Below are 25,954 nucleotides of genomic sequence, written 5' to 3' on the forward strand. Positions count from 1 at the left end.
TTTTTTCCCCCCCGCACTAGTTGGACTCGCGCCGCTTTTGGCTCAGTGAGCGGCACTCACTACAACAGAAGCTGGAGGACTCGGACTCGGCCTCATCTTTCCCCGCACCACAAGATTATCACCACCTCGAACTTCCTTCCTTCTCTCTACTTCCTCCGAGAATCCCCCATTCTCCTCTACGCCTTCCCACCCCTCATCTCCGCTCCTCCCCGCCATGACCGCCTGTCCTTGATTCCTCCCATCATCTCCCCGCACCGAGACCACCGGATCTAGTCCCCCATCCGACAAACCGCTACAGTAAACAACAACAACAACAACAACAACAATGCTTCACTTCCGCACCGAGGGTTTCAACGGCTGCGCAGTCAAGTACTCTCCATTTTTTGACAACCGCCTGGCGGTCGCCGCCTCCGCCAACTATGGCCTAGTGGGCAATGGACGACTCTTCATTCTCGAATTGACTCCCCATGGCATTGTCCCCGCCAAACAGTACGCACACCACCTTCCCTTTTCCCCTCTTCCTTTTTCCGTTCCCCTTCAGCATCTCACGTGGAAACCATCCCCCATAAACTAACACAATCTACCTAAATAAAACAAAAGCTTCACGACCCAAGACTCCCTCTACGACCTCGCCTGGTCCGAGATCCACGAGCACCAAGTCCTGGCCGCCAGCGGCGACGGGAGCATCAAGCTTTTCGACACGAGCCTGAACGACTTCCCCGTGCAGAACTGGAAGGAGCACAACCGCGAGGTGTTCAGCGTGCACTGGAACCTGGTGGCCAAGGACCGCTTCAGCTCCAGCAGCTGGGACGGCACGGTGCGCGTCTGGTCGCCGCACCGCCCGCACTCGCTCCTCACCCTCCCCACCCACAGCTGCACCTACGCCGCCAGCTTCTCGCCGCACTCGCCCGACCTGCTCGCCTGCGTCACCTCGGACTCGTACCTACGGCTCTACGACCTGCGCACCCCGGCCTCCGCCTCCAACCATCTCACCTTACAGATTCCGATCCATGCAGGCGGTGGCGGGGCAGGGGCAGGGGCAGGAGCAAGCATCATGGCGCCGCAACCGGGGGCACCGCCGCCGTTGATGGCCGGTGGCTCCGCCCCCGCCGAGGCCCTCACGATGGATTGGAACAAGTATCGGCCCTCGACGCTGGCCACCGCCGGGGTGGATCGCACCATCCGGACCTTCGATATCCGGGCCCCGCACCAGGGCCCGCAGACCGTCATGCTGGGCCACGACTACGCCGTCCGCAAAGTCGCCTGGTCGCCGCATCTGTCCAACGTCCTGCTCAGCGCCAGCTATGATATGACCTGTCGCGCCTGGACGGATCAGTCCCCCGCCGGGGTCGTCGGGGATGTCGACGTGATGCGTGCCGGGCCCGGCGGTCCCAACATGGGAGTGGAATTGGGGCGAATGGGCCAGCATACGGAATTCGTCACAGGGGTGGATTGGTGTCTGTTCGGGAGTGAGGGCTGGTGTGCCAGTGTCGGGTGGGATGAGAGTCTATATGTTTGGGACGTACGGGCTGTGATGGGTGGTTGATTCCGGTTTGTCCTGAGCCAACTCTTTTTTCTCACTGACTCTTCTTCTATATTATGGATATATGATCTTAGACTGCATGATACCAACATTTTTGTCACCTTCTGATTATGTACCTTTTCTATGCTTGATTTTCGTTCGTTGTACTTCATTTCCCAGTCATTTCATCTTGTATACCGTATTCAGTTCCAAACCTCTCTATCATGGATCCGAGGCACTCAGCCCTATATCCGACTCCAATTTTGAGCTTTCCGATGAAGAGGAAAAACCCGGGTATATATACCACATCATAGTACGTAGCAGGCCGTACTAATAGCACCTAGCTGCGATGACATCGAGGACAAAATAGAAAAATAGAAAACTCCCCGCCAACAAATGAGAAAAAGAAAAGAAACCTCCTCCTCCTCCTCTATTTGGCCAACCGCGCCTCGACCTTCTTCCGCTCCGCATCCCGCACGGCCGCGATCTCCTCGCGACTAGCATCGAACGCCACATGCACCTGGTTGAAGGGGTTCTCCTCGCTCTTCTCGAACTCCTTCCGACACAGCTCGACGCGCTGCTGCCGGCGCAGGCCGGGGTTTTCCGCCTCGATCTCGGGCAGCCGGCGGGCCTCGTACGCCGCGTAGGCCGCCTTGTACCGCCGCTCCGGGTGGCGGTCCACCTTGCCGGCGTCCTTGCCCGTCAGGGAGAGGGCGTCCAGCGCGTTGTCGATACCCGACGCATTCAGCGCCGAGGCCCTGCTGCCGCCGGCCGGCTCATCCAGCTGCGACAGGTCCAGACCCCGGGTCTTCTTCACGGCCTGCTTGGCGCCGCTGCCCTTGGGTTTCGAGGGCTGCGACGCTTCTTCGGCGGCTAGGAGAGCGTCGCGTTCGGCCTTCTTGCGGGCGGCCTCGGCTTTCTTGGCCTCGGCGTCGTCCCTGCGGATTGAAAATATTTCGCGATTAGATGGAGTTGTTGGGGAAGAAACAGGGGGGGGGGAGGGGGATGCAGATGAGTGATGAAAGCGAGGGGAAGGACTGGGAAGGAAAAACGCACTTCTTAGCACTGCCCTTCGCTCCCTTCTGCCATTGCTTGTCTTCTTCGGCAGCGCGCTTGGCGTCCTCGGCGGCCTTTTTGCCGGCGGCGGCTTCGGCTTTCTGTTGGTTTCATAGGGGGTGTGGTCAGTTATAGTCCTCTAGAAGTATAGTTCTTCCGGAGATAGAGAGAGGAAGGGGTGGTGTTGTGTCATTGTTCCAGGCGAGAAGCAGGGAGGGGGCGGGGTAACAAAATTAGTGTATAACTTGGGAAGTGCAAACATACGCGAGCCTGGCCAGCCGCCTTCTTGGAGTTCTCGCCGGCTCCGCCTTTCTTTCCGCCCATTTTTGGAGATTGTTTGAAGATATATAGGTGGACTGACTGAGAGTGAGGTGCAGAAAGGTGTGATGAAAGCAAGAAAGAAAGAAAGAAAGAAAAAGTCAGAAAGGAAGGAGAGGGAAGAGAAGGAAGATGGAGATGGAGATGGATACAGATGGAAAGCGGGCGGGCGGTCACTCGAGACTCGAGAGAAAGATCGGAGATGACGAAGGGAGGAAGTCGTCCTATCGCGGCACTTCCTGGGCCGGGCGGTGGAGTCCCCCAAATGACTAACCACTTACCCACGGTTTGGCATGTTTGTTTTTCTGTTCTTCTCCCAGCCCACTCATCGATAGACTAGTCTATCAGTCTCCAAACAAGGAACGGCACGCAAGAAAAGAAGTTCAATTATTAGTATGAGTACAAGGAATATACAATACTATGAATATCATGTATACACTGAAGCAAAGAAAGTTACCCTTGCCTCACGGCGTGGCCTTCACCGGCATTCGATGCTCAGTGGTATTGGGCCATGCGTCGACTCCATCAAGCAATGCAAGGGCCATACCTCCGTTCTGATGCATCTGAAGATGGCAATGCATCAGGAATGGGCCTGGGTTGACCACCTGGTATCTCAGGGCTAACCAGGTAGGGCCCGTCGTCGCCGGCGGAGAGAAGAAAGTGTCTCGCATCTGAGGTGTGTCCAGGTTGAAGTTCTGCGGGATATACTGCATGGCCTCGGCCACTGACGAGTATGTAAACGTCTCTTGACCCGAGCCGATGACGAAATACTTGTTAGAATGCTTGTGGATGGGATGATTTGGCTGTCCAGCAGTCGTGATGTTGATAATGAGGTCTACCCAGGTGTTGTTCAGCGTGGATAATGTATACTGCGCTGGGATCGAGCTGCGGTTGTAAAGAACCGGGAAAAGCCCCTCATTCGATGACGCGTAACTGGCATTGTGCATCATCCAGGTGTACGAGGCGTTGTATGGGACGATGTCAATGATATAGGTGTGGTCAACATCCACAGCTGGTGCTACCACGGGGAAAGGAACCACCTGGGTCTCGTTCAGGAAAACTGTACTGGCCGTGGCATTGCTTCCGACTTCGGTGATTGAAGGCTGAGAGACCTGGTTCGAGCCGCTGGAGGCATTTGAGCCCTGCTTCTCGTAGGACATGATAGCCGTGCCATTGATGGCCTGGGTCGCGTAGTTGTTGGCGATACGGACAGTATAGTCAGCAGCAGGCTGGTCCAACTTGACAAGAACCGAGTATCGTGCCCCGATAGGTACGGTGACAGCGTCGACCAGCATGGGCTCAACATAGCGGCCGTCCACCGCATAGACATACATGGGATGCTCGTCAATAGAGAACACCAGGGAGGTGACACCCCCCATACTGATCAGGTCATAGCTCTGATAGCCTGCGCCCACGCTTAGAACTTCGGTAGGACCCTTGCTGGCCGTACAGCCTTTATAATAGCCATCTGGCAGCTTGCTGGTATCGATCGGATATGCCGGGCCAAAGAGAACTTCGGCAGGAATGCATCTAGTCTAAGTTAGCCGCTGCAAATAAGTCTCTGCTTCGCTAAACCGAGAACCGTACCCCATATCAGTCAAAGTCGTATTCCCCAGAATCTCTTTCTGAGCAGCCGTCGTGATCGCATTGATATGCTCCTGCGGGGGACAGAATACGGAACCTTTGCCGTTGACCAGAACGGCACTGGTGCAGATACTTTCCACGCCCGATTCCTTCTCTAGCCGTAGGATGTCCGTGGAGTCAAAGTGCTTCCAATCAGAGAGCAGGATTGGCTGCGTGCTCTGTTCCGCATCCAGCATTGCCTGCAATTCGTCTGGATCATTGGTGATCAAATCGAACGGTCTCTCCACCGACTCCGCCGGTTCGATATAGATTGAGCCGTACAACCCATCGTCCAGCAGAGCTCTGGAGTGAGAGTGATAGATATAGGTGCCATAGTCATTGGCCGTCCAGGTGTACAGATATTGTTCTCCAGGCTGGATAAGTTCCTGGGTCAATCCGGGGACCCCGTCCGACCATGGTGTGCCTCTTTGCTCGATACCTGGGAAAGCATTCATGAGTGAATAGATACCCTCCAATTGCACGAGACTGTACTAACCATGGAAATGAACAGTCGTCGCCATAGGCATCGAGTTGTTCACCAGGAACTCCACGTCGTCACCCTGCTTCAATTGCAGGTGGGGTCCAGGGAACTGCCCATTACTGAGAATAGTTTTGCGCACGAATCCAGCGACCTCATGATCCTCATATGTCAGATCGATCTGAAATTGAACAACGCGAGCAGAAGCCCACTGGGTCAAGCCAGGGATCACTGACAACAAGGCCAGCTTGCTGGAAGAGAACTTCATGGCGAAGAACAAGAGAAGAAAGATACCACGAAGACACCGCGCAGACAAGGAGTACCAACAAGAGTCCGATCGGAGAAGGGAAAGGGATATTATAAAAAGTATGAGAGTAAACGCCCTGCGAATAACCTCAAGCCGGAGGCAACGATTGCTTCTTCGCCGTTCCTCTTCGTGGCATTCTGCGCAACACGACATTCCAGCTTTATAGATGCCATGATAGCGATTCACAGCGTCCGCTCGCCCGCCCGCCCACTGTGTATCTTGGACTAGATGTCAAGTCCAAGCCAAGGCAAGTAAGGGATCCTTCAATGCCTCAGCGTGAGTTCATGATGACCTGCCATATGCGGAGAGGGACTAGAGGGGTCTAACTCAAGGAAGTAGAACTGAACGTAGAAGTAGAAGGGCCTGCTGGTTGGCCATGATGAGATGCGAGATCCGCAAAGATCCATTCAGGAAAGCGCTGCAAGGCGTGCAGCAGTTATCTTGACAAGAGCCTCCCTTTGGAGGTGTTGGGGTTAACCCGAGGGCAAAAGAGTAAAGAACTGGAAGATGATCGGCAGGCGGGAAGCCGAAATGAAATACCTTTATTGAATCCTACTCTCTATGGATTCTCACTAGAACGAGTCAAGCCAATCCCACTTATCACACCGCATGCCTAGCAGCCTGGCAATTATTGTCTAGGTAATTGGATTGATCACACTTAAAGAGTAGGCTAGTTCACTATTTGACTTGGCCAAGGAATACGGCAAACACTAGATACAGTAACTACATGGGCTTAGAAAAAAATCTTGGAAGAGTCGAAAAGAAGCAAGTGGAAAACAGGAAAAGCTTGCAACAACCACAGGAATGATGAGCCAGAGTGCCTTACCGCACAAATCCATACATCAATCAATCTCATCTCGGTCATGGATCGCATTTCTACATTTACCATCATCGTAATCATCATCATATCATTTGTTTGCCCATCAATTGCTCCGTGATCGGGCTCAGACTATCCGGGGCTGGTGTCATCTCTTTTATCAAGGCAATCCGTCTTGTCGATGGCTCCACGACTGGGTAGAGAGACTCGGGCAATTGCTGTTGAGCCTGGGAGTGAGTGAGAAGACTTTTCGCCCGCGAGCTTGCATCCGACTCATGATGTGATCTGTCAGGTTCGGACATTGCAACCTGGGTGATTGCTTCAGACAAGGCAACAGCTTGGGAGCTCATGCTCACAGATTCTGAGATGTCACCCACACGCGTGGGAGTTATTTTAGCAACGGCCTCTGATGAAACAGTGGATTGAACGCTCTCGCCCACTGGCTCTGATATATCGCGTGCAGACACGAGCACCGGCTCAGCGACAGTCTCAGATATAGCGGGAGGGAGAACGCTCATGCTCGCTGGATCTGGAATGCTACTAACTGACAGAGGCGCTGTCTCAACGATGATCTCGCTGTTTGCGCTCTCGGCGGCTTGACTCACGCAGGCAATAGGAACGTTGCGAATGGTGCTATCAGCTTGACTGACTGAAGTGACAGGCGGGTGCAGAGGTTCATGCTCCATGAAATCATGAGGGAATGGACGGAGAGCCGAAGGTTTCACTTGGGAGCCCGACTGGATGGCGAAAAATACCATCAGGATGCTCAGAATGGCAATGGCCACATTGCGCCGGTCGCTAGCCAACACGCGGACGTAATTGACCAACAGTGTTTGTATGTCGATATCATCATTCAACTGCGGAGAAAAAGACGGCTTCGGCGGTCGGCTTTCGACTGATGCAGGATTGTTGATAGCCGGAGGCGACTGTGTTTCGGTTCCGTCGAATGAGAAAGACCTCTGATCAGCTGTGATTGAACTTGAGGTCCGCGCATGCCGGGCCTTCGGGTGTGTGGGAATGACCGGATCGTTGCCGGGCACCTGCAGCTGCGGCACCTGCAGTTGGGGATCCAGTTGGCAGCAATAATAATCATCCCCCATGAGCCTCTTTTCCAGCTCCCTGCGGATCTCTGATGGCAGCCACAAGCCGACCTCAACGTCCACCTTCTCCATTTCCTTCCAAGCAGCAGCCCAAGCTCCAGCTCGCATCAGTCCATTGGCTGCAAACACCTTGATCTCCCATTTCCGCCCGGCATTGCCATGCCGGACCACATGACCGCCACAGTCGGGGCATGCCTCCCCTTCCTCTTCGTCTGTCGCGCTGTCCTCCTTCTCCAAACGGTCTTCCTTTTCTGACTCAGCTTCGTCATGTCCGATAAAGTGACCATGGTCGAAGCGCGGACGCTGCAGCTCCAGGCTCTCCAACAGCCGCTCCTCAAGCAAGTCATACAGATCCTCCGGATGCGAGATCAGGACGCCACGCTCACGGAGCACACCGGAGCCCACCTTCTCCTCTAACAGCTTCCATCGACGCCAGAAGACCGGGGGAAGCACCTCTCTGACGATCTTCTGGTTGTGAAAGGCCGCTGCGCCTGGGACTGGAAGCGATGGTGGTAGCAAGTTACAGTGCAACAGGACAAGCGGGTACTCGTCCTTGGCTTTCTGCTTGCTGGCCGCCGACCCTGTAGGTGAGTAGAACTGAGATTTCCGCAATGGCGACGAGCCCACCGAGCGCATAGAGGCGTCCGAGTAGCGCTGGTGGGCCGCCCGACGCTTGGGCGGGGTCAAGAAGGCATCATCGTCCCGCTCATCCTCGGTATGCATTTGCATTGCCTTGACCGAGCTTGGCTTCCTGAACGCAGCTTCCCTCAGCCGGGTTGCAGAGAGCGGCCGTAAGGTCGCATCTATCCTTCCATGCGCATGAATGCCATCGTGACTGTCCCACGGATGAGAATGTCTGTGCCCAGGTGCTTTCACCCCCTCTGCCATGTTTGCGAACACCGATGGAGGTATCGACGATATCGAAGAGCGACTGGATTCTCCTGAGCTCATACAAGCATGGTCCTCATCAAGGTATGCGCCGAGATTCTCACTGGAGTGGCGTGTCGACGATCCGTCAGATTGATATCCGTCACGAATCAGCATCTGTACGTCTCCCATGAGAAAACTGCCAACGTCATGATGGTCGAACTCTTGCGAAATGGCTTGATTTGCTGGGGAGGTGGAACCCGGGGAGTGCGCGATATCGTACGGAGCTGAAGAGAGGCGTAGTGATTCCTCGTCTGGGAGGTCTGCGTAGTCAGTAAATTGACTGCCATTAGGATGGTTCTCCATTGGTGACCTTGGCGGGTCAGAAGTCCAAAAAGAAAAACAGAAAAAGAAAAGCAAATGCAGGAACTGGAATGTGAAAGGATAAGAGAAATGGTATCCCACTTGTTATCGGAGCACCAGTAAGATTCAGCACCGTTTGCCCAATAGTTATAGTTCAAAGATTCCGGGGATTGTGGATTCGTGAAGCAGCCACAGCCTAGGTATTCCGTCACTTCAAATCCAGATCTATCACAGAAGATGCCTCTAATGTGAGAAGTCAAGGATACATGATTGCGATTGTTATTTCAAAAGAGTCGCCTGCATGATGTTGATCCTCATCAGTCGGTGTGTTGTTAGTTGACGCTTGACCGCCTGGTTGTGCAGGGCAACCACTAACTAGATCGAGTTACTAGATAGACTAACTAACTTACTAGTAACTTAGGCGGTTTAGGTTAGTTAGTTATAGACCACTAGACCTCTGTCATCAGGTTTGCTGCTTCTGACTGTTCCACTACCATTATCAATAATAACTCCGTACTTCAATGACTTCAACCCTTTTGTCTCTCTCCTCTATCCCAACTCTCCTGTAGAAAATGCCGCCCCGCAATAATGTTATATATCTATGTACTGAGTTCACTACCAGGCTTGAACAAATATTATTCTCAAGTATGACCCATAAAATGAAACTCTACTTCTCCTGAGCCCAAGGTTTTGAACCGAACCTCTCAACCCCCTGGTTGCCCCCGCAGCAACCTCGATGGCAAACCAAGGGATGGCTGTTTACTGACATCGGAGACTAGTAATCTTATCAAGCAATCTGGATACGTACCCAGAGCGACATAAGTAACTTCCAATGTGATAGGGATTCCGATCTTATCAATCAACCAATCAATCAGATTAAGGCGTAGGTACCGATCCTCTTACCCTCTATTGGGTATTTCCAACGGAAAAACATCCTCAGCAAATCGCCGTTTGCATACTCCGTACATGGGCCTGAGATAGTCTCAAGCTGCGGCTCACTCATCAGTATTATCAATACAAATCGACTCGTGTATTCTCTAGCGTCATATATGTCCAGCTACTTTACGTGGCATCTTATCACATTCAATATTGTGCCTTGTCAACTGGTTAATATGGGAGATGCTTTACGCTGAGTTGACTTGCGCTGACTGCCCGAATAGTATTACTGGTGGATAAAAGTCGATTGGAATAACAAGATCTCTGTTCAAACCTAAAGACTCGCTATTGACCATATTCTTCAAACCTGAAATTCCATATCGTCTTGGCGGAGCTGTCAAACCCATATCCTTTGGAACTCGTCACGCCGATATGCTGTAGTAACGGCGGAACCACGGCCCAGCGCGTCCATCCCTGGCTGTCCGCAATCGTTTCAACCATCATATCAACCAACCAGTCAGTCGTCAAGTCAGTCTGCTCAAGGAAGCGGGGTACCATCGCTCGGGGGAAAACAAGACCCTGCGAACAACATCTGTATTTGTTCATTTCATGGACTTCAGGGGCAATGGGCCACATTGTTTGCCGGCCGGAAACGAAGAAAAGAAGAATCGCACCGGGTATAAGCAGGGAGGATGCAAGCCAGATGGCACTGGTCGGGAATCGACGGAGCTGCGTTGTGAACACTCGTGTCTTGAAGACAACCATTGTCCCTGTAAGTAACGCCCAGAGAATGAAAAACCACGCCAGGTATTGCGGCCATTCTTCCGAGTTCCAGCCTAGGAGGCCATCGACGTAGAACAGGCGGAGATAAATCCACTCTTGACCTTGACGTGCAGCCTTCTCATGCACTGTGTCCAGAGCTTGCAAGGCAGATGGAAACCAGCCATTCACTGCCAGGGTATCATCTTCTATCATCACGACATAGTCGGCACCGGTCTCATAGCAGTCCTTCATCAAGGTTGTGAAGTCGTAGATGGTCTTGTTCCGGTACCAGCCACCTTCCTCCCACGCCCGTAGCTGTCCGAAGTCGGGGTCATCTTGCGAATACGTTAACAGACGATCGGGTAGCGTTTCCACCCACTTCTCGGAGAAGATGGGGTGCTCTTTCGGGTCAGTGTTGCCAACACGAAGGTATAAACGCATCATGTTTCTTTCAGTCTCAGTGAGTCCATCCAGGAGAGACGCCACTGTCAAGCCAACATATTGATCACCCCTTCGACGAACCGTTACTATTCCCACGCACACCGCTGGGGGCCCCTGGTGTTCTCTCGTCGGAGACGCTAAGCTGCTGGCGGAGGCAAGAAATGCCTCTGCTTGGGCAATTCGTTTGGACGAATATCGTTTCTGATAGGCACGGCGGGGGTCGAAGAACAAAGACGTGGGATCGCGATAGCTCGAGCTATGGTAGTAGCCAAGGAAGACGAGACATAAGATGAGATAAATGCAGCCTATGATGCTAGCCGCGGAGAAAGAGAGTCGGCCGAGTGATGATACAGCGGTGTGTTAGCCATTCGTGCTGCCCATAGAGAACGAATAGTTTGATGATGGAAGGGATGAAGTAGAGAGGGCCAGTGTAGGGACAATAAGAGTGGGTCCGTGCACAAAGCGACATGGCTAGTGCGTATTGTCAATTTCGAGCTAAACTGTAAGATTGGACTGTTCGTAAATACATTACAACAGTTACCGCCCAACGTCTTGTCCCTTCCTGTAGTTACACGTTTCATTCGGAAATTTCGGATACTCAAGTTGAAATCAGACATACAGGGTCTTTTTGACAGGACGCGCCGGGCCTCCTGAGTGGAGTGTGGACTCTGTGGAGTCCCCATGCCAAGAGTCCAACAGATGCAGCCAATGTCTTCTACAATTTACCTAGTACCTACAGGTACAGCCATAGCACACACTCAAAGGATGTATTTCAAGCGTACGAGCGCTCAGGTTGCACGCGAGCTGTTGTCACCTTCGCCACGCGACGAATGTCAAAGACCAACCACTCAGTAGAATGTGATAAACCCCAAATACTATCCTGTGTAGATGGTGAGGTGTTCCTGCTTGTATGATGCTGACTTTGCCGTGTGGACGAGTGATTGAGCAAGCTGGTATGCAGGTCAACTAATTCAGCCCCAGAAGAATCGCCGCGGAGTTCAGCAGAGGGCGTGTGCGCTTCGAAGACTAGTTCAATGCGGTCCTGTCCACAGGAGTCAGAAGCCTTCGCCACACGAATCCTTGCTAGGTGAGCGTAGGTCTTCGAGCTCTTTATTCCTCCTCCAGTATTTGTTAGAGCTTCAGACGCTGGCGGTGAATTTTGCGCCAGAGCAATGAGCTCACCGACTGAACTACAGCTACCCGGCGTGTGTCTTTTAAGGATGAGGTAGATGATGTGGCCAATAGCAATCGCCATGTGAGCAATGAGGACTGACATGGAGAGAGTACCAGCAAGAGAGCCCTGAAGTGAAAAGCCGCTTATCTTGAATTCTGCTGTGATCGTCACTGATTCGCTGGGGGTGGAGGCGGTGGTAGTCGAAGGTTGAATCGCCACTCTGTCTTCGATGAACACTTGATGGCTTCCCGTTCGGCTGATGCCATCTAGAATGACACTGCAGACAATGGCCTCCACTAGAGAGACCCTCTGCCAGCTTGAAATATCGTTGACAAGCCAACCATCGAGAGTTATCTCATCGGCCTTTGCATCAGTTGCCAAGCCTGCATTTGAAAAGATGCTTTCGATGGTTTGGAGGAGTCAATAACTTGAGCCACTCATCACCGAATGCAACTCGGCCATTGGTTGCGCTGTAAGAAGTCGGATTCCATGCGGGAGAACGATCGTCATACTGGATATTCCACGGATACCAGCCGGTCCAGAAAGTGTACTTGTCAGTGAAGACCGTTACAGGAACCCACCCAGCCTGTACTGTACAACCGATTGCTATTCTAGAGACGCTACCCCCCTTAGTGGCTTTCCGAGGGGTCTGGAATAGTCCCCCAATGCTAGCAGCACCAAATCTGGGCGGAATATGAACCCATTGAAATTGCAGGTGGCCATTGGGAGTGGAATTAAGACTATCCACGTCGAGTGGTAGGCTATCGGCAAAGTCAAACCGACCATGTATTGAAGGAAAATTCACTGTGGTGTCTGAGGCTCGTAGCTTTTGTGGCGTTGCACAACGGGCGACAGTGATAGTATGTTTGAAGGTAGCCGAAGCAGTACGATCATCAATTTGACTCTGCGAAAGACCTTTCTGTACACTGAAGGCCCGCCACCAATTTTCCGCAAGCCGCTGTAGCATCACCACGGTTGCTGCATGCGGCTGTATCAGCGATGTTCTTCTATTTGGCTCTTGCTGAATGTCCCCCAGTGAATATAGAGGTGGGATTAGAGACAAGGGGCTGGAGACTGGCCAGTAAAACCGGGACCCGGAAAGTTCCTTTGCATAGGAGCGGACATTCTGGGTTTGGAAAGTGGTGCTGTTCATCGTCCCCCAGTGAGTCCACAACGAGAGAAATCCACCCGCCAGGCAGAATCCCAGAAGAGTCGAGTTTAGCTCACTGCAGAGTTGTTCGAGGTCTGGGATCTCTTTCGACAAGTCAGCAGGTCAATAATCGCTCTCTGATCCGTTCAAGAAGAACTCAATCTCCGGCGCTCCAGGGTTGTGATTTTGGAACAAGGAGAACAGCACTCGCTGGCCCAGCAAGAGTAGCTAGCAGGCCTGCCACGACCACAAGACTTATCAGTGCAGCCTTGCGTGATCTCTCGCCGTGAGTAGCCACATACCACCACAGAATTCTCTGGAGAAAAAATATCCGAAGTTGTTGAACGCAAGCTCTGATCCCAAGAGACCCAAGGGAAGGCCACGGCCGAAGAGCAATTCATGGCGGACACAGTGTAGAACAGTTACACTCAAGCTTGCAACGATCATTATCTCATGAGCTTTGGCAGCCAACTGGAAGAGTGCCAGGTTTATAGTCTCGGATGGGAATGGAGACATCATGTCCGCTCCTAGATATGTGCCCTTGATGTTCAGTCCAATAACTGTAGATGACACGGCAATGGGAAGGAGGTGTATCGCGCAACGTTGAAGCGCGGCAAGTATAGACCGCGTTATGACGACTTTGGGAGGTTCTTGCTGACTAGGTGACAATGTGTTCATGATGGATGAAGGGATATTTGCCGTCATCTTTTCTTGAAGCACCACTCAAATAAGCGGCATGCCCGGACTAGCCAAGTTGACAGACTTAGGTGTGATTAAAGCCCACGATGCGAGATGGGATAAGATGTCTCCAGGAAATGCAGAAAGGAGGGGATGAAAAGCAAAATTAGGCAAATGAATACTCAGCACCCTGAGCAGGCCAGCTTCCTAATCCTTGTCGACTAGGCAAGAATGACACAAGGTGTCTCAGATAGGTCATGATGGATCACTCTCATGTCTCTGGTCGGTGGCAGTCCGTAAGATTCGATTTGGGAAATGGCACAAAGCGGTGTCAATATTAAGTTCTCGATGTTGTCAGTATGGTTTCTGCTCACTATGCTCTTCGTGTTGTTTAAACACTGTTTCAGCGTTAGTCAGAGAATAATTCAATGTCAAAATTTGCCCTTTCCTTTGACGTAGTAAGCTTCCAGCACACTTGGGCAACGCTGTACTCTATCTCGGTACAATAGCCTACTTTGAGACTCGCGTATGACGAAGACAGACTGAAATGGATATATCAAATCAGTTGCAGGGAAAAGGCAGAAAGAGATCATGGTAGCGAATGTACTGGTATATGTCACTTGAACAAGCACCCACATGAGAGAGGGGGAAAAGAAGAATAAAAGGAGAAGACTAAAGAAATAAGAAACTTGAAGAATAACATAAAACAAACTCCAGTCCGCTGAATCGATAAACATTAAATGGCCCCAATCAGGCATCAAAATTGACCAAAGCATGATTTACAAATAAGCCCAATACTGAGAAATCTCTAGATCAAACAGGTCATATGCTGGTATTCAATGCTTGTCGCTGAAGATATATAGACCATACAAGGAGAAGTCTAAGCGCCTATTCGAACCCTATACCTGCTCCATAGCAATCTTTCTTGTTGTGGTATTTATAACGGTCTCGAATCTTGATCTCTGAAGTGGGTAGAAACAGGCCAGACCGTGTATAAACGGGTATAGACATCGTAGGGATCGTATGGTACGATAACAAGCTAATGTGGTCGAGGGGTTTCGTCATCCGGACTCAGCATGCCCGGATAATTCTGATTATCGCCAAAGTAATTGAGAACGTCCTGTGGAAGATATTCAAGCCATGGAAGTATTTCACCGCTGAACGCGAAGGGAAGCTGATCATTTTGCTGGAGCATAGCCATATCAACGTCTTGGCTCTCGATAAACACATTTCCAGCATGAGGTTCGGCATCAGGATGCAGTCCAGCGCTGTGCGCAATTAGGTGCCCGCTCCCTGTATGAGCGTCACTCACAGTAGAAGGGATGTTATAATTATAGACTTGGGCGTGACCCTCAAGCCCACATGCAGCAGAAGGCATTTGATGATTGAAAGCCGACCGTGAATTAGGTAGACGGGAGGTCGAACCGGGATAAGTCGTATTCAAACCAAGGAGAAGGTTAGCATCAGAAGTGGTAACTCTGCCGGAGGATGCCAGGTGTGAATATTGCGCAGTTGTAGAGGCCATTGATGGCCCCGGAGTCGCTTTTGTGCTCCGGGATGACTCTGTGGCCTGTGAGTAAGAGTACGAAGTCTCACCACCATCAGGTTGAACAGGTATATGGGGGTAGCTATGGCTATATTGAGATGAATATGTCGGCTTTTCCGGGATAGGTTCTGTCTGTGCAGGCATCTGATAAAGAAGGCTTAGATTCGGCTGCGAAGAGTTTGTCGCACCAGTAAGAGCCCATCCAATAGCTCGAAGACAGTCAGCTCACACTGAGGTAGGGAGAAGCAAGTGATGAACCCTACCTTGACTCGGATCTATTTTGGGCGACCGCCTTCCTTCTGCTGGTGTATCTGAGCCAGGGGCTGATGGGTCAGCACCCACCGTATCATCAGACGATTGCGTCCGTCGCCACGGTTGTGCCGCGAGTGGCTGGACAGAAGATAGCCCAGCAGTACTTTCCATCTCTTCCACAGTATACAAAAGTGGGTCCACGATCCCTTTGGCCTTTTGGTCTAAGACCGTTAGAATGTACCTTGTACCTTCCCAATAGGTCTCAAGCGCCTTCAATGCTTTGTAACATCTTTGGTAATTCTCTTTCGCAGCGGATGCGAGAAGAATGTGCTTAGCGGTAGGTTTTCGTTCAGAGCCGGTGGCCGGATCCATGCTGGGCATCACAAATCCACTGGATTGGTTTGTCAGAAGCGGTTGGATGGGAGGCGAACACGACCTCGATGATGGCGAGGAGTAATAAGCACTTTCCATCAGAAAAGCGCATGCAGCAATGTACATCGGCTGGCTCGTGAAAGGATTGCCAATAAAACTCTTTCCGTCAACAAGCTCTGAAAAAGAGAGGATGTCAGCAATGGTTTTGGCTGAGGACATCGACAATTCCCGGCTGTTCGGATATAGATGCTGAATTGTCCCTCCAAATGAATGAAGGAGCGTCGGCTGATGCAGCAAGACTATCAGGGTATGAAACCACTGGTCTGTGTCAATAGGAGTTCTCATGGGAAAGGAGGCCAAGCATACGAAATGTAAAAGTATGAAATTTGTTCCTTCTTTCGCCTTGACATATGCTTGAAAGTTTGCGGCGTTGAAGTGGAGCCTGGGTGATAGGCGTTGGTATATTCCTGGTTCATAACCATGATTAGCTGTTGCGTGGTGAAAACTCGAGTCTGAGGTATCATTACCTGTCAGGTCGCTTTCCATGCCGGCCAGCACCTTCAGTGTGTCCGATGTTACATGCTTGACATCCTGAATCCCATTGATGAGGTCTGTCACTCTGCCGTACAAGTGAATGATGCGGATAAGTGGAGGGAATGGTGCAGGCCAACCATTCGGCAGCCTGGATTCGGATTGAAGAGGGAAACAGAGTTCAATCTCTTCATCACGCAAGGTAACAGGCCTTCCGGTACCAGATGAGATCACTCGATCGAGAAAGAAAATGCTCCAAAAAGAATCCACTCGTTCACGTTCCGAAGCACGTCGACCTTCCGCGTCGCGCGGCTGGCCCCTTAGTGTTGGGGAAGGTTGCGGTTCATCATACTGATCGTCTCTCAACTTTCCAGCTTGTCCAGTCAGCACAGCATTTGGAGTTACCCCACTCTGACCATAATTGTATTCCAGACCCTGGACTTTCTGCATCCCAAGATCCTGCGCCATCCTGATGGATATTCCCAAGTACATCCAGAGACCGCTATCATGATTCGATCCGAATTCCTCGTAAGCTAGTAAGAGGCATGCTTGCACAACGGAGATAGTAGGACAAGAGAGTGAATCGACCAGAGCACTCATCGCTCTATGAGCGAATGGCCGACCGCGGTTTGATTTCTTCATATCCACTGCTGGTTCGGATCCATCTATCGAAGGTGCCTGAGGCGGACTCAGGAGCGGATGGAGAGAAAAACGAGCAGATAACGCACAGATCGCGTCCACCAGCATTGTATCGACCTTCTTGTCTTTCAGGTCGCGTAGAAACCTGTCTCGTTGTAGAAAAGGAAAGCTGCACCCTAGATGCACGAAAAACAGATCGCAAAGATGCATCACGAGATTGCTAACAGGAAGGGTATCATCGCGATCATAGAACGGAATAGTGTTGTAGTCACGGCTGTCGCGGGTATCAGGCATACCGCTCACATTGTTGATGCCATGATTGGGAAATCTGGGACTTCGTAATGGTGATAGGGACTCTGTATGTGCAGTATTAGTACGTGAGCGGCCAGTATCTTGTGGCACACGAAAGCGTATGGCAAGCGAAATTATGCAGACCTGATGATAACGAGGCATTGCTCTTGCGAGAACCTCTGACTTGGACAACCTGCAAGCACAAAAATCAGTATCGCGACCATTCCAACGCCCTTTATTGGTGGGATTCAAACCATCTGCTTGAAGCCGGGAACTATAGCGGTTGGCCCAAAATACCTGAAATAAGGGACATGTGTGCGAGCGCTTGAACTTAGAGAAGTGCGACCTAGACAGATGAGACATGGTAAGCACCGAGCAATCACCATTTATGAATCACGGTTGGAACTATCTATCACATACTGCTCTCTGGACTTTCTGCTAAGGTCTGCTGCTCAGGCTCTTTCGTTGTTTGGGAAGATATGTCTCTGACAGATGAGGCCTCTTTCACTTCCGACGGTATGGGTTCCGCTACAGGCCTGTCATTGCGTTCGACAGGAGGCACGGTAGCTCGACCGGGAGGATCTGGGGAACGAGTTTCGACTTTCAGAGCCACGCGCGAAGTATTCTCGCTAGAGATCGATAAAGGTGCGACTGTCGCGGCTCGAGCACTGGAATCAGATTGTGATCGGGCATGTGTTGTTGGCTCGCTGTACCCTTGGCATACATGATTGTAGTCGGAGCAAGTCTTGCACACTTACATACCCAAATGCGACCTGTTAGTGGTGGGTTACAGCCCCAAGGATCTTGGCTCCTTCTCACCTGGTTGTTCACCCGAGCATCGTATCTTGCGCTTGCGACATGTTAAGCACCTAAAGGGTATCCCAGCCACCCGTCAGTGAATAATTTCCAGCCAGTAAGAGAGGATAGAACTAAGCAGTTTGCAGTAGAACTTACGCCGCGTTGACACGCCGCCGCTTTGTCTGAGGTTGACCGTCTGTCGACACAAAGCGAATTTGTCGCGGAGGGGGAACATTATTACCGCCGTTCTTCTGAGAAGAAATATGGCTCATTGCGAGCAAGTGGTCATCCGGCGTCACGACACATTGGGCACCTGATGGTTTATTCTGAAAGCTCTATGGCGATCGATCGTACCCGCAGATGATGCGCAGGGGGATCGTAGACCGAGAGTATAGAAGTCACGGAGAGGGACAAAGAGGGAGATTCCTGGACGAAAGCACTGAACTGAAGGGAACATCCATGGACAGGCGCTATTTCGAATGTGACTGGTGCAAGTTCATCGCAGGAGCCCAGGCGGGCGAGTGGCCGAGATTAACGAGAGGAGGCAGGATCGAGTGCTCTTTCAGTCGATAACAACAAATGCGAATCGTTCATGGGAGGGGCGACTACGGAGTAGTGTTGGAAACTTAACTTAGTGGTTAGTACGAGGTTCCTCCCTGGTCATGCCCTCCCGGGGACCTCCAACGGGCGATGACTGTCTGAGTCGTTGTTGGGTTGAGAAGAGCCACTGCAGCTTAGGTACGGAGTAGTCCCCCCAGCTTGGACTAACTAGTCCAATTGTGGCTCCTGTTCTTGTTATCTGCTTTTCTGCCTTAAAGAGGCGGCGTCGGAAAAGAAAGCCACCCCAAGAATGAATGGCAGCCCAAGCGATTCTAGCCTGACCGCTTTGTAGTGATTCAATGAATTCGACACCGGTTCCTCTTGTGACGCTTGAACACAATCCCAAATCAAGCAACTTGAGCCGGTCGATCCGGCTAGGTATTGAAATCGAAAGTTGGACGGAAATATCTGATTGGAAATATTCATAGGAACGAGGGAGGTCTCTGTGCTAGACCCGATGGAAGGACGGCAGAAGCAAGCCGAAGAAAAGAAGACCGAAACGAAAGGGGAAAAGAAAATCGGACTGGTCCCGCCTTCGATGGATTTGTAGCCCATGTGACTATCAAGTATTTAGTTCCCTTACAGCCTCATTACGGGACTTGGCCACCACAGTATCCTGTCATTTCGCCCTGTAAAGATAGTGTGTGTGTGTGTGTGTGTGTGTGTGTGTGTGTGTGTTGTGTAAGATAGAGGCAACTTTTATTCTGTCACCTCCTTATCCCTGAGGTTGCTGGGGTGGCGAAGATCAGTTTCGACGCTGAGATATGATCGCCTGGAAGTCTGATGAAGGTCTGGACTCTCCGCGGTTGGAGTCTGGGGGAATTTGAAAGTGGACACGGGCACTGAAACTGTGCTCCATCTGTTCTCCGTATGGGGGGGGGGGGGGGGGGGGGACGAGCTTTAGTTGACCCGAGCAGATCCACCTCGGGCGGATTCCATACAAAACACTTCCTCGGTCGGCTCTCTTTCGTTCCCCACTGATTCATTTCCCTTCCCATCCGCTAACTTTAGAACACGTCGCAGGCAGTCAACAATGAATGCCGTTCGACTTCACTCACATCTTTGGGACTGAACTTGCAACGCGATTTCCTCAACTCAGATGACCACCGTACCCTCTCTATTGTGAAAAATTCTATCGATCATTCTATCATGCCTCTAGCTGCTATAACAATAAGCATCACCCGAGGAACCTTTACATCTCCCACCTAAGTCACTGGACTTTACTTTCCATATTATCTAGAAATGCGGTCTAGGGATCTCAAACGCATCGGTAGTCCGCCCGTATGAAATGCCCCCCAGGCGACTGATGGGCTTGAGAACCTTGAGATCGACAATACTCTTATCCTCATTGAGGGCATCATCTCGAACCCAGAACCGGACACCTTCAATGATCGCGAGGACACTGGACTTCTTCCCCGGGGTCGTTCGGCTTTCAAACTCCTTGGTCTCGACAAGCTTCCCTTCGATGGACATGATGGACTCTTTGACCCGAGCTGGTTTGACAATGGTACTGGGCTCTTGGTGTAATCCCGAGACCTCCCATTCCGATACGCCATAGGGAGCATTGATGGCAGTCACATTGGCCGCTTCCACGAAATGCTCCGAAATGATATTGATCACACATTCCTCGGTCTCCGCCAGATTCTTCAGGGTATCTTTCGCCTTGTCAAGGGAGCCAACAAAGCCCACAATAAAGAGTGGAGGATCATGGTTGATAACCTGTGAGTAACTGAACGGGGCAAGATTGGCTGTCTTCCCATCCTTGGACTTCGTGCTGATGAGCGCAATGGGTCTGGGGACCATCCCGGAGATGAGAAGTTTGTAATTAGAAGCCACGGGGCGCCCTTCCTCGTACGGGTCAATTTGCACATGGTTCTTCTTCAGACTCTCGCCTCCATCGTTGCCTCCGTCTCCCTCCTTCCAATCGGGCTTGGGAGGCTTCGAAAAAGTGACAGGGATGTCCCGATTGAAGTCCGGCCGAGATGCCTGAATTTTCTCGAAATCGTCGTGATTTTGGAACATATTCGAAGAGTGAGAAAAGGATCGAGGAGGACAACTTGCTCGGATGTAGGGACAGGGAATTCTCTTTGGGACACTAGGCATGCGTTAGTAAAGCCAGCTGCTGTTGGTGCTCGATCATTGGGTATGGAGACTGTCCAGTCTGGGTTATTGACTTACGCAAGATGATATTTCGGCTTCAGAGAGTGGCACAAAGTGATTGATGAGACACGGTGGTACATTGGGACTGGGATTGAGAATGGACAGCCGAAGGACAGGGCGGGATTTCAATCTGGCGTGAGGTTGCCGTGCTAGGACCGAGCCATATTTCCACAATGACGTGTCACAAGTGTGCTCTTATTTCCACGCCACTCCAGAATGTTGAGAGCAAAGATATAGCGTGGCATTAAAGTCCCACTGTCGATAAGCTATCCTTGCCGCATCTCCCGTTTGTAAGCGTCCCGAATAAATAACCCCGCGGCGGGACGGAAAGTCGGGGGAGCATTGGGAGGCTTATCAAGTAATCATCAACCGTAGCTGAATATAAAACCCCGCACGGCTGAGAAGCAAGCAGGGAACACGGCTGTATCGGGTGCTTCGATAAGAGGAAGACAAAAGGCAAACATGGCAAGGCAAGGCTCGCAGACCGACCCCTCGTTCCCCATCTATCCCATCGCCATCACTTCAGCATCAGCACCAGTGATTGTTCTACGAGCAAGTCTCCCATCTCAGATTCTATAGTTCTTCATTCGAAATGATGACGAAGAACGATTACGAGACCTTCAAGCTGGGAGATTGGGAGCTTCAGAGCGGGGAGAAGCTGGTCGACGCCTACATCGCATTCAAGACGTTTGGAAATCCCAAGTCGCCCGCCATTGTTTACCCCTCCTGGTTCTCAGGCCGTATGTAACTTGATTTACAACTTACAAGGTAGTCGTGCACTTACGCTGATATATACAGAGATCTCCGACAATCTCTGGTTGATCGGAGAGGACAAAACCCTTAACCCCAATAAATACTACATAATCATCCCCGCACTCTTCGGGAATGGCCAGTCAACCTCGCCATCCAATTATCCCATTCAAGGGCCCTTTCCAAAATGCTCCATCTACGACAACGTTCGCGCTCAGCATATGCTAGTGACCCAGCATCTAGGCATCCCTCATTTACGTGCAGTGCTTGGATGGTCAATGGGAGCCGCGCAAAGCTTCCAGTGGGCGACACAGTATCCCGAGTTTATGGATTTAGTGGTGCCATTTTGCGGTTCAGCCAGGACGTCGCTCCATAACCAAGTATTCCTTGAGGGCGTGAAAAGTGCACTACTCGCAGCGAAGCACATTTCTTCAGCAGGGTCTGGAAATGCCGGTGTTCTCGAAGCCGGTCAGTCTGATAGAACATGGAGCGAGAGAGAGAAACAAATCGGGCTGAAGTCTTTTGGTAGGGGCTATGCTGGCTGGTAAGAATAATCTTTGTCTGGAGCGGGAGACATTCTGACGTGCTCTCTGTGAAAGGGGATTTTCACAAGCATTCTACCGGGAAAAGCTATATGAAAGCGTCCTCGGATACAAAGATCTAGAGGATTTCATGGTGAGCTTCTGGGAGAGCTGGGCGCTCTCGAAAGGTCAGCCTAGCGACGCACGAATGCATGCATCGAGGACTCTTCATTGATAGGACCTGCATTTTAGACCCAGCCAATCTCCTGACAATGCTGCAAACATGGCAGAATGGAAATGTGGCAGATCAAGAGCCATACAACGGGGATTTCGAGAAGGCCATGGCTTCTATCAGAGCAAAAGTCTTGGTCTTGCCTGGAAGAACCGACCTATACTTCCCGTAAGTGTGTCGTGCTGCGTGTGTTATCTTGAGGCAGAAACTCATAGCCAACCGCACAGGCCCGAGGATTCGGAGTATGAGGTTGCCTGTATGGCACCGGGACTTGGTGCTCTCGGCATTTTCCCCTCGATTTGGGGTCGTAAGTTTTGTCCTACAACCTGACTGAGGCTTTAATCTAAGGCATATCTCAACAGATTGGGCTGGTGGTCCGGGATTGAGTAAGGATGATCTCGGCTGGTTGGACAAGAAGTTGAATGAATTTTTTCACGGGGAAACCTCTTCTGTCAGAGAAACATTGGGGGAGAAGCTCAAGTCTATGACCTTGGGAGGGCACTAGTAATGATTAAGGTGGATCCAAGCAGCAAGTAATAAGTTAGTATTCAAAGAGACTGTCGTGAACCTGTAACCGAACTTCCCAGTGAATTGGATTGTGCTTTCCCGCAATCAACCATCATCCACACGCACGTGATGGGGCTGGAATGCTGAATCAGCTGCTGATCTGGTGGCCGGCGATAAACCTCCAAGCGCCTCCTCATTTCCAACTCCGAATCGATCAAAGCAGCTGTTACAATTCCAGCCACTTTTCCTTACCTTCCCTTTTAATCTTCCCCCTTTCATATTGTCACTACCACGCTCTAAGATATTCCTTTCATCATAGCTGGTGATTTCCTATTCCACACTTTGTCTAGTCTTTCCTTCACTTTTCGCGCCTATTCCGTATCTAGTCGCCTGCCTGCCTACCCAGCGCCTATTCGGCGCAACCGCTTTATCCTGTAACACTCGACAGACGAAAGAGCCAACATGACAGCACCACCAGCCAGGCAGTGGGGAGTTACTCCTCCGATTTCCACCGCCCTTCCTACTCCAGATGAGCTTACCGCCAACGATGATCTGATTTCCGAGCTGAAGGCGCAGAATAACTTCGAAAGTCCGGCGGAGACCGAACGGAGGTGAGACGGATCCTCTCAGGTTTGGCTGAAGCTGCTTCAGAAAGATGCTGACTTTGCTTGTGCACCCTAGACAACAAGTCCTTCAACTTCTTCAGCGTGTCGCCATCGAGTTTGTCAAAGTTGTCAGCCGCAAGAAGGGTCTCTCCCCTGCGGCCGTGGAGGCAGCTGGAGGGAAGATTCTCACATACGGCAGTTACCGCCTTGGTGTTTATGGGCCAGGTTGGTTTGGCCGAATTTGCCTGTCAGAGCTAAGATCAGGGATATTGATGCCTTTTGTCAATAGGTTCGGATATTGATACGCTGGTGGTCGGACCCAAGCATGTCGTCATCGACGATTTCTTTGCTGAATTCCCCCTTGTCCTTGAACAGATGGCTCCACCTGGAGCAATCGAGAAAATGACACCAGTCCCCGATGCGTTCGTCCCAATCATAAAGATGGAGCTGTCGGGCATTAGCATCGATCTGATATTCGCGCGCCTGATCGTACCATCCGTGCCTATGAGTCTCGACCTAAAAAACAATGATTATCTGCGAGGCTTGGATGAAAAGGAAGTTCGGTCGCTCAATGGAACCCGTGTGACCGACCAGATTCTGGAGCTTGTACCTCAGCAAAAAACCTTCCGCCTGGCCTTGCGCGCCATTAAGCTGTGGGCACAGCGTAAGTGCCCATGTCCATGGTCCTAGACTATATTTCTTGTTGCGCTAACATCACCTCTTTTGATTAGAGCGAGCGATTTATGCCAATGTTGTGGGATTCCCAGGTGGCGTTGCTTGGGCAATGCTTGTCGCACGAGTGTGTCAACTATACCCTCAAGCCACCGGCTCAGTCATTGTTGGCAAATTCTTCCGGATCATGACAAAGTGGGCCTGGCCTCAGCCCGTCTTACTGAAGCCAATTGAAGATGGCCCTCTCCAAATGAAAGTGTGGAACCCTAAGGTAAAGCTTCTCCGAGAAAAGTAACGATGCGTGGCGAGGTGAGTAACTGATGTCAGTATAGATCTACAACGGTGATCGGTTCCATTTGATGCCCATTATCACGCCTGCCTATCCCTCCATGTGCGCTACTCACAATGTTTCCGTGTCAACCAAGACTGTGATTCTTCGAGAGTTACAGAGGGGCGGTGACATTGTGGATAAGATTTTCATGAAGCAGCTCAACTGGAATGATTTGTTCAAACGGCACACGTTCTTCACTCAGGACTACAAATACTACCTCAGCATTACGGCTTCCAGCCGAACCAAGGAAGCAGAATCGGTGTGGTCTGGTCTTGTGGAATCTAAAATCCGCCACCTCGTCGGTGCCCTTGACAGGAAGGCTACAATTGCCGTCGCCCATCCATTCCCTAAAGGTTTCGAGAGGGTACACAAGGTTTCTTCCGAGGAGGAAATTGAGGCAGTCAAGACTGGCTCTACTAAGTACCAGGATAGGGAAATCAAAACCGAGACCACTGATGAGACTAAGGATGCGGCCCACGAAGCTGCTGCGCAAAACGGTGCGGAAAATACAGAGATTCCGGCTACGGAAGAGAAAGCTGCCGAGGACACTCGAGTCATGTATACGGCAACGTACTATATTGGGCTGGAGCTGAAACCACTCGAACCAGGTACGTCAAATGCGCCTCACCTGTGAACTCGCTGACCTGTGAAGGTGCCTCACGGTCATTGGATATCTCATCCGATGCCCAGCTGTTCAAGTCTCTTTGCACCACATGGCCTGGATATCAGCCCGGGGTCATGGATGTGGCTATCACTCATGTTCGCAAGTAAGTGTCTCATGCACTACACAAGCAAATCTTATGCTGATGATCATTGCCAGTTTCGACCTGCCGGATGATGTTTTCCAACCCGGAGAGAAGAAGCCCCTTCGGCCGAAGAAGAAGGTCATTAAGAAGTCCGACACAAGCGGCCACAAGCGGAGCATCGATTCATTGGACGTAAGTGCAAACAAGATAGTCAAAGTATATCACGAAGCGGCGCTAGCCCACGTAACGAAATGCGCATCATCGCGTATCGTGTGAAACTTGTCAGATCCGATGTCTGGATATAACTGATATCAACTGATTTCACAGGACGCATCCCAATCGGCTGCCAAGCGCCAGGTCACATCCAATGGTATCTCCAACGGGGTGGCTAGCACTGCAACCACGCCCGCGTGAGTCGTGGTATAGTGCATCCGAGAACACAATTCCACCGGGGCCTGCTCCCCACCAAACACAAGCCGAGGGCCAGAAATTGATGAACGGTATTTGGGTTCGAAATAAGCCGTTCCCTTGCTCTGGACGAACAAGCATTGATAAAAACACAATCGCAGCCGTATCTGACCGATTACCCAGTTGATCTGGTATCCGGATTGCTTGCATTGCGAACAAGTCGACGCCTACCGGCAAAACTTTTTCAAGGTTGGTTCTTCTACACTTCTCTGCCCTGATCGTCTTTCTTTGCGCTGCTTCCAGTCTTCACTTCGTACTCCTCATGTCCCTGCCAGCCAGCCAGTGGCATACTACAGATGGTCATGCCTCGCATCAATGAGGTGCCGCCGGTTTGTAATTGGTCGTAAGAGCCGGACAGCTATCTTCCCATGACTCAATGGCCGTAAGGGTACAGGATATCA

The 25,954-nt window shown here is 51.2% G+C and overlaps 10 protein-coding genes across 10 annotated transcripts; 3 read left to right on the forward strand and 7 right to left on the reverse strand.

Moving 5' to 3' along the window:
* The first annotated feature begins 5 nt into the window (after positions 1 to 5).
* pex7 (putative peroxisome biosynthesis protein (Peroxine-7)) lies at positions 6 to 1,780 on the forward strand. The gene is made up of 2 exons (XM_025585536.1): positions 6 to 489; positions 601 to 1,780. Exons 1-2 carry the CDS (start codon positions 326 to 328, stop codon positions 1,544 to 1,546), a joined length of 1,110 nt encoding a protein of 369 aa, XP_025446705.1. The 5' UTR covers positions 6 to 325; the 3' UTR covers positions 1,547 to 1,780.
* BO95DRAFT_438524 (DUF1014 domain protein) lies at positions 1,641 to 3,063 on the reverse strand. The gene is made up of 3 exons (XM_025585537.1): positions 2,843 to 3,063; positions 2,579 to 2,679; positions 1,641 to 2,460 (listed from the first exon to the last, which is right to left on the reverse strand). Exons 1-3 carry the CDS (start codon positions 2,900 to 2,902, stop codon positions 1,953 to 1,955), a joined length of 669 nt encoding a protein of 222 aa, XP_025446706.1. The 5' UTR covers positions 2,903 to 3,063; the 3' UTR covers positions 1,641 to 1,952.
* A 169-nt stretch (positions 3,064 to 3,232) lies between these two features.
* On the reverse strand, positions 3,233 to 5,265 carry BO95DRAFT_379965 (multicopper oxidase; the record flags this gene model as incomplete). The annotated part of the gene is made up of 3 exons (XM_025583331.1): positions 3,233 to 4,426; positions 4,484 to 4,958; positions 5,016 to 5,265. The coding sequence occupies 3 exons, from the start codon at positions 5,263 to 5,265 to the stop codon at positions 3,361 to 3,363; spliced, it is 1,791 nt and encodes a 596-aa protein (XP_025446707.1). The 3' UTR covers positions 3,233 to 3,360.
* Positions 5,266 to 5,936: 671 nt separating this feature from the next.
* Positions 5,937 to 8,764, reverse strand: BO95DRAFT_193745 (uncharacterized protein). Its single transcript, XM_025580968.1, has one exon. The coding sequence runs from the start codon at positions 8,452 to 8,454 to the stop codon at positions 6,208 to 6,210; it is 2,247 nt and encodes a 748-aa protein (XP_025446708.1). The 5' UTR covers positions 8,455 to 8,764; the 3' UTR covers positions 5,937 to 6,207.
* An 885-nt stretch (positions 8,765 to 9,649) lies between these two features.
* BO95DRAFT_438527 (uncharacterized protein) lies at positions 9,650 to 10,915 on the reverse strand. Its single transcript, XM_025585538.1, has one exon. The coding sequence runs from the start codon at positions 10,531 to 10,533 to the stop codon at positions 9,673 to 9,675; it is 861 nt and encodes a 286-aa protein (XP_025446709.1). The 5' UTR covers positions 10,534 to 10,915; the 3' UTR covers positions 9,650 to 9,672.
* A 3,524-nt stretch (positions 10,916 to 14,439) lies between these two features.
* On the reverse strand, positions 14,440 to 18,494 carry BO95DRAFT_193844 (putative C6 transcription factor). Its single transcript, XM_025580970.1, has 7 exons — positions 18,118 to 18,494; positions 17,983 to 18,032; positions 17,584 to 17,916; positions 17,461 to 17,509; positions 16,230 to 17,356; positions 15,342 to 16,169; positions 14,440 to 15,287 (listed from the first exon to the last, which is right to left on the reverse strand). The coding sequence occupies exons 1-7, from the start codon at positions 18,231 to 18,233 to the stop codon at positions 14,572 to 14,574; spliced, it is 3,219 nt and encodes a 1,072-aa protein (XP_025446710.1). The 5' UTR covers positions 18,234 to 18,494; the 3' UTR covers positions 14,440 to 14,571.
* BO95DRAFT_193773 (uncharacterized protein) lies at positions 18,495 to 19,211 on the reverse strand. The gene has a single exon (XM_025580969.1). The coding sequence runs from the start codon at positions 19,114 to 19,116 to the stop codon at positions 18,757 to 18,759; it is 360 nt and encodes a 119-aa protein (XP_025446711.1). The 5' UTR covers positions 19,117 to 19,211; the 3' UTR covers positions 18,495 to 18,756.
* A 248-nt stretch (positions 19,212 to 19,459) lies between these two features.
* Positions 19,460 to 20,781, reverse strand: BO95DRAFT_404396 (flavin reductase family protein). Its single transcript, XM_025583955.1, has 2 exons — positions 20,740 to 20,781; positions 19,460 to 20,656 (listed from the first exon to the last, which is right to left on the reverse strand). Exon 2 carries the CDS (start codon positions 20,581 to 20,583, stop codon positions 19,798 to 19,800), a length of 786 nt encoding a protein of 261 aa, XP_025446712.1. The 5' UTR covers positions 20,584 to 20,656; positions 20,740 to 20,781; the 3' UTR covers positions 19,460 to 19,797.
* Positions 20,782 to 21,084: 303 nt separating this feature from the next.
* On the forward strand, positions 21,085 to 22,799 carry BO95DRAFT_404399 (homoserine acetyltransferase family protein). The gene is made up of 6 exons (XM_025583956.1): positions 21,085 to 21,461; positions 21,520 to 22,015; positions 22,071 to 22,180; positions 22,245 to 22,392; positions 22,452 to 22,531; positions 22,587 to 22,799. Exons 1-6 carry the CDS (start codon positions 21,314 to 21,316, stop codon positions 22,727 to 22,729), a joined length of 1,125 nt encoding a protein of 374 aa, XP_025446713.1. The 5' UTR covers positions 21,085 to 21,313; the 3' UTR covers positions 22,730 to 22,799.
* Positions 22,800 to 22,942: 143 nt separating this feature from the next.
* Positions 22,943 to 25,384, forward strand: BO95DRAFT_193936 (polynucleotide adenylyltransferase). Its single transcript, XM_025580974.1, has 7 exons — positions 22,943 to 23,342; positions 23,413 to 23,561; positions 23,626 to 24,000; positions 24,068 to 24,279; positions 24,341 to 24,947; positions 24,992 to 25,106; positions 25,160 to 25,384. Exons 1-7 carry the CDS (start codon positions 23,194 to 23,196, stop codon positions 25,359 to 25,361), a joined length of 1,809 nt encoding a protein of 602 aa, XP_025446714.1. The 5' UTR covers positions 22,943 to 23,193; the 3' UTR covers positions 25,362 to 25,384.
* Positions 25,385 to 25,954: the final 570 nt, after the last annotated feature.

This window comes from Aspergillus brunneoviolaceus (assembly GCF_003184695.1).
Source record: "Aspergillus brunneoviolaceus CBS 621.78 unplaced genomic scaffold BO95scaffold_5, whole genome shotgun sequence".
NCBI classification, from domain to species: Eukaryota; Fungi; Ascomycota; class Eurotiomycetes; order Eurotiales; family Aspergillaceae; genus Aspergillus; species Aspergillus brunneoviolaceus.

Coding starts and splice junctions, on each gene's coding strand:
- pex7 (XM_025585536.1), top strand. CDS start 326: ATGCTTCACTTCCGCACCGAGGGTTTCAACGGCTGCGCAGTCAAGTAC. Junction 490..600: donor GGCATTGTCCCCGCCAAACA/GTACGCACACCA, acceptor ATAAAACAAAAG/CTTCACGACCCAAGACTCCC.
- BO95DRAFT_438524 (XM_025585537.1), bottom strand. CDS start 2,902: ATGGGCGGAAAGAAAGGCGGAGCCGGCGAGAACTCCAAGAAGGCGGCT. Junction 2,680..2,842: donor AGGCGGCTGGCCAGGCTCGC/GTATGTTTGCAC, acceptor TGAAACCAACAG/AAAGCCGAAGCCGCCGCCGG. Junction 2,461..2,578: donor GCGAAGGGCAGTGCTAAGAA/GTGCGTTTTTCC, acceptor TTCAATCCGCAG/GGACGACGCCGAGGCCAAGA.
- BO95DRAFT_193745 (XM_025580968.1), bottom strand. CDS start 8,454: ATGGAGAACCATCCTAATGGCAGTCAATTTACTGACTACGCAGACCTC.
- BO95DRAFT_438527 (XM_025585538.1), bottom strand. CDS start 10,533: ATGATGCGTTTATACCTTCGTGTTGGCAACACTGACCCGAAAGAGCAC.
- BO95DRAFT_193844 (XM_025580970.1), bottom strand. CDS start 18,233: ATGAGCCATATTTCTTCTCAGAAGAACGGCGGTAATAATGTTCCCCCT. Junction 16,170..16,229: donor CATGGAAAGCGACCTGACAG/GTAATGATACCT, acceptor GTTATGAACCAG/GAATATACCAACGCCTATCA. Junction 15,288..15,341: donor CAAAATAGATCCGAGTCAAG/GTAGGGTTCATC, acceptor ACTGTCTTCGAG/CTATTGGATGGGCTCTTACT.
- BO95DRAFT_193773 (XM_025580969.1), bottom strand. CDS start 19,116: ATGGGCTACAAATCCATCGAAGGCGGGACCAGTCCGATTTTCTTTTCC.
- BO95DRAFT_404396 (XM_025583955.1), bottom strand. CDS start 20,583: ATGTTCCAAAATCACGACGATTTCGAGAAAATTCAGGCATCTCGGCCG.
- BO95DRAFT_404399 (XM_025583956.1), top strand. CDS start 21,314: ATGATGACGAAGAACGATTACGAGACCTTCAAGCTGGGAGATTGGGAG. Junction 21,462..21,519: donor CCCCTCCTGGTTCTCAGGCC/GTATGTAACTTG, acceptor TGATATATACAG/AGATCTCCGACAATCTCTGG. Junction 22,016..22,070: donor GGTAGGGGCTATGCTGGCTG/GTAAGAATAATC, acceptor TCTCTGTGAAAG/GGGATTTTCACAAGCATTCT.
- BO95DRAFT_193936 (XM_025580974.1), top strand. CDS start 23,194: ATGACAGCACCACCAGCCAGGCAGTGGGGAGTTACTCCTCCGATTTCC. Junction 24,280..24,340: donor TGAAAGTGTGGAACCCTAAG/GTAAAGCTTCTC, acceptor ATGTCAGTATAG/ATCTACAACGGTGATCGGTT. Junction 24,948..24,991: donor GCTGAAACCACTCGAACCAG/GTACGTCAAATG, acceptor TGACCTGTGAAG/GTGCCTCACGGTCATTGGAT.